At 32.4% G+C, this 12,641-nt stretch overlaps 1 protein-coding gene across 1 annotated transcript; it reads right to left on the reverse strand.

The window, feature by feature from the left end:
- Window positions 1-784: 784 nt before the first annotated feature.
- LOC145115308 (putative 2-oxoglutarate-dependent dioxygenase AOP1.2) lies at window positions 785-2,161 on the reverse strand. The gene is made up of 3 exons (XM_079051580.1): window positions 1,795-2,161; window positions 1,339-1,660; window positions 785-1,186 (listed from the first exon to the last, which is right to left on the reverse strand). The coding sequence occupies exons 1-3, from the start codon at window positions 2,151-2,153 to the stop codon at window positions 938-940; spliced, it is 930 nt and encodes a 309-aa protein (XP_078907706.1). The 5' UTR covers window positions 2,154-2,161; the 3' UTR covers window positions 785-937.
- Window positions 2,162-12,641: the final 10,480 nt, after the last annotated feature.

The raw sequence follows: 12,641 nt of genomic DNA on the forward strand, positions 1-12,641 counted from the left end.
TGGGGGTAGCCCATGACACTTGGTTGTAAGACCCTAGGGGTAGTCCATGGCATTCCATGGAAAAGACCATGGGGGTAGCCCATGACAATTGTATGTATGGTATGTGGTATTTTGGGGAAACTTACTAAACTTTGTGCTTACAGTTTTTGTGGTTTAATATTTCAGGTACTTCCATTTTGAAAAGGAAGGGCTCGACGTGATCACACAACGTTCCTATCAGGATTCCACATTTATGACTATTTTTACTCTGACGATTTGATATACTGTATCGTGGTTGATTTTGAAACATTGATGTATGAAAATAATGGTTTTCTTTAAAATAAAATTTTTTATCTCTTTTTTCGGGATGTTACAAACAGCAGTCTTTATATGTTTTAGAGATTCATGACAATATTTTCTAAAGTTGTCAAGTTTAGTGCCTACTCCACTCCGCCGCTTCCGATTATTAAAATAGATTGACGTTGTGGTCAAGTAGTATGACGTTGAAGTGTTGATTGTTTCAAATAGATATTGTTTAAGATAGATAAATTATCATGAACCACATTTACTTGGATGTTGCTTATTATAATTTTCATAAAGGTAAACTAGTGATATATAGATTTCTTGGTTATTAGGATCTTTTTTTTTGTAATGGGCTCTTACGTTTGCCACATTATGGTTGCTATGTATTGGATTTGCATATCACATAACGCTTATGTGTTAGAGCAGTGTGAGTCAACTCAAGAATTTCCAGGAGAATAACCCTGACATAAATATATTCTTTTTGTAAATTATCATGTATATGGAAAATTTTCTAGTCTTCCATGATTGATATACATACACACACATACACACCTATACGAATACAATAATACATGAACAAACACAAGTGAGATGTACTAATGAAAGTCCATACATCAACAAAATGGATATGTAAAGATGAAGATCATGTAATACTTTAGACACCACAATAAGTCTTGAGAGCAGATTGGGCTCGTTGGCCAGCCTCAGTGTAGTAAAACTGAAGGAACTCAACATGATCAAATGGTTTGAAGAGTAATGGGTGTTCATCATCTACAACCTCCTTTGGGGATTTTACCACATACCCAGCCTTTGGTATCGAAAACAACCCAAGAGAATACCTCGCTTTGTCTCCACTCATCATCACCCGATGATAAGGTGAATGCAATCGTCCATTCGTCCATGCCTACAATCATAAATATCCAAAGGTTCATCAATATTTCCAAAATTGTAGTTTTCCTTGTGGAAAAAATGAAAGTGTAAGTCCGTCATGTACTTTTGCGACAGATTTATTTGTTTCCAAATCCATTTAAAAGATATGTGTCGCTAAAAACTTACATAGAGTGAATCACCAATCATTACAATGAAAGAATTGGGTGAAGGTTGAATCTTGATCCAATCTCCGGATTTTGCTTGCACTTCTAATCCATCGATTTGATTTTGATGTAAAATCGTGACAATGTTCTTGTCGGTATGAGAATTGAGTCCTAGTTTGGACTCGTTTGTTTCGGGTCCTTTGTATTTCATGACTCGAAGCAAATAATTTGTTGAATCCATGTGTTCCTTCACATACTTTTCTAATCCCAAGCTCTCCAACACCATCATCCTCACCATTTGATCAAGTTTGGATAGCTTCTCCGAAAACTCTTGTATAGTCTTGCTAATAAAACATAAGATGTAAGTAAAAGACCATAAAACGATATTTAAAGTGAAAAATAGTGCTCTTATATTAATAAATAAATAAAAAAAATTACACATGGTTTGTGTAAACAAAATAAGTAAATTAGGTGGTACCAAAATTCGGTGTTGCCTTTGGGCCACAACATTTTGGTGAAGCTTTCTACTTTCTCAAGAATAGGTGCATCGTCAATGCCCATGCTCTCATAGAGTGGCACCATTGGGTACTGACCTACGTAGCCATGAAAGGGCTTTGAAGACTTGTTTTTGATTTTGGTTTGTAAAGGGAGATCAAAAAGTAATTTTAATGAATCAAAAATGGACGTTTGGAGCTCCGGTGGGATGCTGGCGTAGGTTGTTTCGAAGCAACCAAATTCTTCAAGGGCTCTATGGACTTGGGATTTTGTTAAATCCCAGTTCGTGTTTTGGTCAATATTTGAGAAATCCACAAAAGGGAGTTTAAGTTCTGAACCCATATTTGCTAGGTAGGAACACTTAGAAGTGCCTCAACAACTCCAAACTTTATATTCGAAGTCGTGGTTTCTAGACGACACAATTTATCAATAATTTATCCATAAACGTCGTCCTTTTAATTTGTGGTTGATTTTGACACAAAATTAGTTAATATCTCATTATCATCAAATTATTATTTGTATAATAATTATTGCCTGTTTATTTCATAAATTTTATGTAAGATTGTTTGCATATGTTTTTGCTTATCTAAATGCATTGAATATCATTTAATAATAATTATACAAAAAGTTTTTTGGGCTGCAGAGATCTTAATAACTCATTGTAATTAAAAGAGATAAACTATACAATCAATTGAAATAATGTCGACTCACATGCACATTTTTTTTAACACGTATATATGTAAAAAAGAAAAAAAAAAAACGTAAGTTTTATAACATAATGGTGACAATGAGAGGTTAAAGTTATTTTTCTATAGATTTGTTTAATTAATGTCTCGCTTTTTCTATCGTTTCACTTTGAGAGCTGATCTTTCCACAGCCACCACTGAAAGTATGGGTTAATATCTTAAAGTCATTATTTATATATATCATGGTTTTGATTTAACCCCAACTTTATTTTGTGTTCTTTATTTGTCATTATATCTTAGAAAACGTTTCATTTTTGGATCCTTAACCGGTCACCAACATGTCATGATGACGTGTGGGTTTTGCATTTTCCTAAGTTTGCATTTAGCCCCAACATTTAGGTATAAGTTTGTGTTTAGCCGCAACATTATTTTGTTCCCCATTTGCCATTGTTTTTTTGAAAAAATTTCGTTTTACCCCATGGTCAGTCATGAATAGGTATTTTAAAACGTAATAACTTAAAATGAAAAAGGAAAAAACACAGATAAGAATCGAAACCGTGACTTCTCCTTGAGGACGAGACGTGTTACCTAGTAAGCCAATGACTTTTTTTTTTATTATCAGTGTTTGTTGTATTTAATCTACACATGTATTTTAAAATGATGGAAAAATACCTATTGTAAGTCTTGAGTCCGTCACATCTAATAAACAATATGACATGCTAATCTTTGAGCTAATCAAAATTATTAATTCATTTGTAACTCATCTAAAATACAATTAGTTATTTTTACTGACATATTTGTTAAGAAACCATATATTTTTAAAGAGTTGAAAATGTGTCTTCTCTTTAAGGGATAAGGTGTGTTGGCTGGTAAATTAATGGTTCTTTTTTTTGTATTATCAATGTTTGTTGTATTTAATGTACACATATATTTTAAAATGAAGAAAAAAGACTTAGTGTACGTCTAGAGTCTGTGACATTTAATAAACAATATGACATGCTAATCTTTGAGACTATCAAAATTGTTAATTCATTCGTAACTCCTCTAAAAAGCAACTCATTATTTCTAATGACATATTTGTTAGGAAACCAAATATTTCTAATGATATTTGTAGAGAAACCAAAGAAATGAAAATAACTATTAATGACTGGCCAATGACTAAAATGAAATTTTTTTCTAAAAAACAATGCCAAATGAGGAACAAAAAAAAGTTGGGGTTAAATGCAAACTTATACGTAAATGTTGAGGCTAAATGCAAACTGAGGATAACGCAAAACCGACACGTCATCATGACTTGTTGGTGACCGGTCAAGGGCCCGAAAATGAAACATTTTCCAAAATATAATAGTAAATGAAGAACAAAAAATAAAGTTGAGGTTAAATCAAAACCATAATATATAAATAATGGCTTTTAAGGTATTGACCATGTATCGGCAATATTGCCCTTTATTTTAATTCCTTAGACATTTACACAAGAGAAAGATCTCATAAATATGTTTCCAAAATACAGGCTCTTTTAGCAAATTGTGGTAGTTTTAAAATTATTTACATAAAGATAATACAAAAAGTTTTTATACGCCATATGATTATAATCATGGTTCTAAAAAACGCGTCATGGCGTGCCTCAAGGCGTGTCATGGCGCGAGGTGTGATGTAGCCGTTACGAAAACGTCTAAGGCGAGTTTGTTAAGCGTGGCGCGCAAATAACGTGTCAAGGCGCGCCTTATCGTGATATGGCACGAGTTTTTTTCATGGCGCAAATTTTTTTTGTTTTTTTTTTGATTTTTTTTATCGGGCCTAAAATAATTGAGTTTTTGTTAACTTTTTATATTAAATACTAATATAACACTTCTAAAAACTTGCTATACTTGATAAAAATCAATGATTATATGACTTATCTTTTTTAATATATATATAAAAAGTCACGCCTTGAAAAACGTCATGGCTCGTCAAGGCTTGTCATGACTTAACTTTTACCTTGCTGCCAAGCCTCGCCTCACATTGTTTAGAACCTTGATTATAATATATATATATATATATATATATATATATATATATATATATATATATATATATACCCGATCTTTATTATTACATGTTTGATCGCCGGAAACACAAACCATTCGTATCAAATATCAACAACTATTGGTAGGAGCTCGCCTGTCATCCAACGGTTTGTCACCCATGGTTATCATATTGTTCTAGTTTCTTTAGAAGTTTTATGGTTATCATGACTGGTTCAATAGTTCAGATCACCAAATATAGAGAGAGCCGAAGTTAGAAATAGGCTGGGGAATCTTAAAGTAACCGATTTTATTTTAATCAATAATAAACTGGTTCAATCCAAAAAAATTACAAAAGTTGTCCCTGTGGTTTGCCAAAAGTCACAAAGTATGTCCCTATTAATTTTTTTTGATGTATATGGTCCTTGTGGTTTACAAAACTTGCACAGATGACCCTTTTTACTAACGTCGTTAGTATTCAGCCGTTAGGGATTGAATTTGTAAGGATATTTTAGCCTTTTTAAGTATAAATGGACTGAATTCGTGAAATTTAGTAAACCACAAGGATCATTTTTGAAGTTTGTATGAAAAAATGAACTAATCGGCTCAAGGAAGGGGCCAGAGGGCTCAAACTCGTGACCTCCACTCATTTATATTACAAAAGTCTTAACCAATTGAGCAGAATGTTCACTTGGTTATTCGTTCCTAAAACTAATTTATATAATAACGAAAATGTTAATACATAAACAATAAATAAATTACAAAAAAATATTTTTTTACATAATTATTTTTAAATAAAACAAAATATATTTTAGTCATATTATAAAAAAAATAGTTTTTTACAAACAATTTGTATGTATTTTTATGTATTTATTTTACGTAAAAAAATTATGTCTTTCAAAAATTCGTTTTCATATAATATGTTATTACGTTGTATTGGAAGACAAAATCGACCGAATATGTCTTTGTTTTGGTCCAATCGGTTTTTGAAATCGGTTATATGTATTTAAAAAAACATAAAATACCTATTCGTTTAAATATCTTATTTAAAATAGGTATTTCATCTTAATCGCAAGTTCTAAATCGTATGGTTAAAATGAAGATAAAAATAAATAGTGATATATCTTTTTGAAATAACGATAATTAATACTACTATTGACATAAAAAAAGGTATAAATTATTTAGATACAAAACGAAATCGTTGTTAAATTGTTTTTAATACATATAACCGAAAAAACGGTTTTAGAACTAGCGAGCCAAAAAAAAAATTTATATTTTTTATGTCATGAGTAGTGTTAATTATTATTATTTCAAATACATAAAACATTGTATTTTACGAAAATATATTTTTATACGAAAATGTATTTTTTAAAGACATAAAAAAATATATTTTATGTAAAATAAATACATACAAATTGTTTGTAAAAAACTATTTTTTTTATAATACGACTAAAATACATTTCAAAAAATTATGTACAAAAAATGTTTTTTGTAATTAATTTTTTGTTTGTGTATTAACATTTTTGTTATTATATAAATAAGTTTTAGGAAGGTATAACCAAGTGAGCATTCAGCTCAATTGGTTAAAGCTTTTGTAATATAATGGTGTTGAGGTCGAGAGTTTGAGCCCTCCCCCTTCTTTGAGCCAATTAATTAATTTTTTCAAACAAATTTTAAAAATGGTTCCTGCAATTTATCAAATGTTACGAATTCAGTCCCTTTATATTTGAAAAGATGAAATACCATTATAGATTCAATCCCTAACGGCTGAATGCTAATGATGTTAGTAAAAATGGGCATCTTTGCAAGTTTTGCAAACCATAAGGACCATTTGCATCAAAAGAATTAGAGACTGACTTTGTGACTTTTAGCAAACTATGGATACCATTTTTATAATTTTGTCTTTATTAACTTAGTTTAGATCATATTTATCTTTTTATTTTATTTTTCTAGATTACCTAGTGTGCTTAATAAACATGTTGACTCCTATTAACTCATTTAAATTTCAATATTAAAAACTTGAACAAAATTAAAATATGTTACATATTCTAATAACTGCTCGAATAAAATTAAAAAGTAATTATAAACTTCATTAGTTGTTCAAGTTTTAAAATAATACAATCATGGTTGGATAAACACAAAAATAAAATAATTAAAATCTTAATTATTGAGTATTTAATATTTAAGAAATATAAAATAAAAATAAATATAATTTCTGAAACGGTTTGACAGACTGAAATCTATTTGGAAATTTAACACTAACCAAACTCATCTAATAAACGTGTTAAACATGCGTACTTATTACTAGGTTGGGTTGATAGGTTTCGTTGCTTTTTTTTTCCGGCGCTACAATAAAAGTTGTTATATCATGTATGTTATTTAAGTCATCGTTTCTAAAAATATGAAAAGTACTCATGAAGAAATAAGCGTCATAAAGCGTTGCCAACCTTTCAAGCACTTATGACCATTTTATGTTTTGTAGAGGGGATTCTCGTGATTATCGATTGAAGCCTAAAATGGGATTGTATTTCATCGGATTCACAAACCATGTTAGTGATTTGTCATCATCAATGTTATTTAAGTGTAATGAGATTACTCTGTTGACAAAAAGTGATCTTGATAAATATTAAACAAGTAAGGAAGGTGTTGAGTACACACTTGTTTAAATTTGATCAAGTATCAAAGTACAGTGTCATTTAGGGGCGAAGCCCCTGAACAAACGGGGGTCCGGGAGCAGCTCCCCTGGGAGCGGGGTCCAAGGGGCGGCAGCCCCTGGCTGGGATCAAGCTGCCATATGACAATTTTATGACCGTTTTGGTGGTTTTGTGACAGTTTGATTTTAAAAATCCGAATTTTTAGAGAATTGACTCATTTTGATTTTATTCAAAATACCTGTTTTATGACAGTTTTGGTGGTTTTGTGACAGTTTTAAACTGTCATATGACAGTTTTTAGACAAGGATCTAAAAGTTAGTTTTGGTCTCTTTTCTGGTACTCACGAAATTATACACTCTCATTCTCTTTCTTTCTCTCTAAATTTTCTGAGTCTTATCTAATTGGGGATTTTGGAGTACCACCCAAATACTTCGATTTGATAGTGATAATCACGATTCTCAGATTTCCAAGTGCCATTAAATCCATATTTCTAACAAAAATCGAAGTAATCTGTGATCATGGCAAGTGGTGATTCTGTGAAGGATATGACAAGCAAGTTTAACAAATTGAACAAGTTTGAAGGACAAGATTTTCGTAGATGGCAGAAGAAGATGCACTTTCTCCTTACTACTGTGAAAGCGGTGTACGTTCTAAGTACACCCATGCCAGTCTTACCAGAATTTGTTAAAGATGAAACTTTGGAGGCAACAAGAAGGAGATCAAAGTGGGAAAATGATGATTACATATGTCGTGGTCATATTCTTAATGGTATGTCTGACTCTTTGTTTGATATCTATCAAAATTGCAAATCTGCAAAAGAACTGTGGGATTCTCTTGAATCCAAGTACATGGCTGAAGATGCTTCTAGCAAGAAGTTTCTTGTTAGTAACTTTATGGGTTACAAGACGATTGACTCCAAGCCTGTTATGGAACAATTCCATGAAGTGTTAAGGATTCTGGGACAATTTGCTCAACACAATCTAAAAATGGATGAAGCCATTTCTGTGGCTATGATCATTGACAAACGGCCCCCTTCCTGGAAGGATTTTAAACACAATCTGAAACATAACAAAGAGGAATTGACTTTGATTCAACTTGGAAGCCATTTACGGATTGAAGAGTCCTTAAGGACTCAAGAACTTGATAACAATCCTAAATGCAAGAACCAAGTTGGTTCATCTTCTGTGAACACGGTGGAAGGAGAAAGTTCAAAGAATCCCAAGAAGTCAAATGGAAAAAGGAAGTTTAAAGGAAAGGATGACAAGTCTTCCAACAAGAAGGCTAAGTTGGTTTGTTGGAATTGTAACAAACTGGGTCACTTCAAGAATGATTGTCGTCTTCGCAAAGTGAACAAGGATGGTGTTGGACCAAGTGGATCCAAGGATCCAGAAAAGCAACAAGGTCAGATTTTTATTTTCATGCAGAATTCTAAATATATTCAGAATTATATTTCTGTGATTTTGAAGCATTTTATGTGCATGATGATAATGTTGCATGGTGGGTTGATTCGGGAGCAACAAGTCATGTTTGCAAAGATCTATATTGGTTCAAGGACTTTCAACCAATTGAAGATGGATCTGTTGTGAAGATGGGAAATGTTGCAACTGAACCAATCAAGGGCATAGGATCTGTTTTACTTACTTTTACTTCTGGGAAATGTTTGTGTTTGAACAATGTTTTATATGTTCCAGGGATTCGTAAGAATCCCGTGTCTGAAATTGTATTAAATAATTGTGGTTACAAACAACTGTTAGAAAGTGACAAGTATATCTTGTCAGGACATGATTCTTTTATGGGATTTGGCTATGTATGTAATGGAATGATTAGACTTAATATTAATTATCCTTCTAGTGATAATTCTGTTTGCATGACCTCGAGTAGTACTAGAAATAATTTTAATAAATCTGAATTATGGCATGCTAGACTAGGACACATTCATTACAAGAGATTAAAAGACATGTCTAAAATGAGTTTAATTCCTGCTTTTGATATGCAAAATAATGAAAAATGTAAAACATGCTTGCTAACTAAAATCACTAGACAACCTTTCAAAGATGTTGTTAGGGAAAGCAAGGTGTTAGATCTTATACATAGTGACTTATGTGATTTCCATGCAACACCTTCCCTTGGAAACAAAAAGTATGTTGTTACTTTTATTGATGATGCATCTAGATATTGTTATGTTTATTTGCTACATTCTAAAGATGAAGCTCTTGATAAATTTAAGATTTATAAACAAGAGGTTGAACTTCATAAAAATGAATTAATAAAATTCTTGCGTACTGATAGAGGTAACGAGTATTATGATCCAGTTTATTTTGAATCAACCGGAATAATACATCAAACCACAAATCCTTATACACCACAACAAAATGGTGTAGCTGAAAGGAAGAATAGGACTTTGAAAGAAATGGTTAATTCCATGATGTCCTATTCTAGATTAAGTGAAGGTTTTTTGGGGTGAGGCAATGTTAACTGCATGTTACATCTTGAATAGAACTCCAAATAAAAGGAGTAAGAATACTCCTTATGAACTTTGGTGTAAAAAGGTACCAAATTTGAGTTATCTCAAATTTTGGGGCTGTAGAGCAGTTGTAAGGCTCACTGAACCTAAAAGGAAAACATTGGATGAGAGAGGTATAGATTGTATCTTTATTGGATATGTTGAGCATTCCAAAGCTTATATATTCTATGTTTTAGAATCTAATGACTCTGTATCTGTGAACACTATTATAGAGTCAAAAGATGCTATCTTTGATGAAGAAAGATTTACATCTATACCTAGACCAAGGGACATGATTAAGCAATCTTTCAGCAATAACACAACTCAAGCTGAAGATGCTTTTGCTGGTACAAGTTCGGTGTCTGGACTTCGAAAAAGTACTAGAGCTAGAAAAGTTAAATCTTTTGGATCTGATTTTCAACTATATTTAGTTGAAGGAATAAGAAATGAGACTGTGTCTCAACATCAATATTGCTTTAATATTGAGGAGGATCCAAAGACTTTAAATGAAGCTATGGCTTCTAGGGATGTTCATTTCTGGAAAGAGGCAATTCAGGATGATATTGATTCTATCATGCATAACAATACTTGGGTATTGTCTGATTTACCTCCTGGTTGCAAGGCATTAGGATGTAAATGGATCCTCAAAAGAAAAATGAAGGTGGATGGCACAATTGATAAGTATAAAGCCAGATTGGTTATCCAAGGGTTTAGACAAAAGGAAGGAATTGATTTCTTTGATACTTATGCTCCTGTTGCCAGAATTTCTACTATTAGATTATTATTAGCTATTGCAGCTATACATAATCTTGTGATTCACCAAATGGATGTGAAAACTGCATTCTTGAATGATGACTTGGATGAGGAAATAGACATGAAACAACCTGAAGGGTTTGTGATGCCTGGAAATGAACACAAAGTGTGAAAGTTAAAGAAATCATTATATGGTTTGAAAAAGCACCAAAACAATGGCATCAAAAGTTTGATGATATTATCTTGTCTAATGGCTTTGCATTAAACCAAGCTAACAAGTATGTACATAGCAAATTTGATACTTTTGGTAAAGGAGTCATGATTTGTTTATATGTGGATGATATGTTGATTTTTGGTACTGATTTAGAAGAAGTTGACAAAACCAAGAAATTCTTATCATCTAGTTTTGAAAGGAAAGACCCGGGGAGGCTGAGGTAATTCTTGGTATAAGAATTAAAAAAGGAAACAATGGGATTTCAATTTCTCAATCTCATTACATTGAGAAGATATTGAAAAAGTTTAACTTTGAGAATTGTTCTCCCGTTAGCACTTCTATAGATCCTAGTCTCAAGCTTCTACCAAATAAAGGATCTCTAGTGTCTCAACTTAAATATTTTAGGGCTATTGGTTGTCTAATGTATGCCATGATTAGTACTAGGCCTGATATAGAATATGTTGTGGGAAGGCTTAGTAGATATACTAGTAATCCTAGTTCACATCATTGGCAAGCTGTGAGTAGAGTATTCAAGTACTTGAAAGGGACCATGAATTATGGTTTAACTTATAGTGGATATCCTTCTGTTTTGGAAGGTTATTCAGATGCCAGCTGGATTAATAACTTAGAGGATCACTCCTCTACAAGTGGTTGGGTGTTTCTTCTTGGAGGAGGTGTCATTTCTTGGGCATCTAAGAAACAAACTTGTATTACTAACTCAACCATGGAGTCTGATTTTGTTGCATTGTCTGCTGCTGGTAAAGAAGCTGAGTGGTTAAGGAATTTGATTTATGAAATTCCATTATGGCCCAAACCAATATCTACCATTTCTATCAGATGTGATAGTGCCGCAACCTTGGCTAAGGCTTATAGTCAAGTGTACAATGGAAAGTCTAGACATTTAGGTGTTAGACATAACATGATTCATGAGCTCATCATGACTGGTGTGATATCTGTGGAGTTTGTAAGAACTCAGTTGAATTTAGCCGATCATCTAACCAAAGGGTTAGCAAGAGATCTTGTGCACAAGGCGGTTGTAGGGATGGGTTTAAAGTCCACTTCAAATCTTTTATATTGAGATACCCAATTCCCATCTAATGTAATATTAGATGTTGAATTCAATGTGGAAAGCTTGATATTTGAAGATTGGAACACATTACAATCATCATCCCAATGTATGTTTTCAGTACTGCAAGTTCTTTGAAAAATTGCATTTGCAGGTGCAAGAACAAAAGAACTACCTATATAAGCATGAAGTTTAGCTGCTTCAAGAAGTTGGGAATTGACTTTGATATGCTTATTGAAGGACAGGACACAAGCTAGTAAATATAGTGTCAACTTAGAACTTATGAGAATGTAAACTGTTGTGTGTATTATCTTCATGTATTCACTATGGATAGAAAGGGTTCAATCCTTAGTGACACCCTGATATTCGAATATTTGGAGTGTAGAATATACTAATGTGAAATTCAATCGTCACGGCATTTTCATTTATGCATCAGTTTGTTGGTGTTATGTTTCATTTTAAGTTAATCAAGATTACACTTAAATGGGGGAGGTTTGTTGGTGATTTGTTATCATCAATGTTATTTAAGTGTAATGAGATTACTTTGTTGACAAAAAGTGATCTTGATAAATATTAAACAAGTAAGGAAGGTGTGGAGTACACACCTGTTTAAATTTGATCAAGTATCAAAGTACAGTGTCATTTAGGGGCGAAGCTGAAACATCCCAAAAATACTAGCCAAAAATTTCGTTTTCAAAATCATTTAACAAACATAAATATCATCGCCATAGTATAAAATCATAAAACATTTATCTCAAAATCTCATAAAATCTGTCATCATATCACAATCTCATATAACATATCAGAGTAAACTCCCAGGCTAAGAAAACTGTGGTCTGCGCCATGCCATCATCTCGAGCCCTTTCCCTTTCTAGCTTAAGTACCTGAAACCAAAACTGAAACTGTAAGCACGAAGCTTAATGAGTTCCCCCAAACTACCACATACCATAC

Source organism: Lactuca virosa, chromosome 5 (assembly GCF_052849685.1).
Source record: "Lactuca virosa cultivar CGN04683 chromosome 5, Lactuca_virosa_CGN04683_v6, whole genome shotgun sequence".
Lineage (NCBI taxonomy): Eukaryota > Viridiplantae > Streptophyta > Magnoliopsida > Asterales > Asteraceae > Lactuca > Lactuca virosa.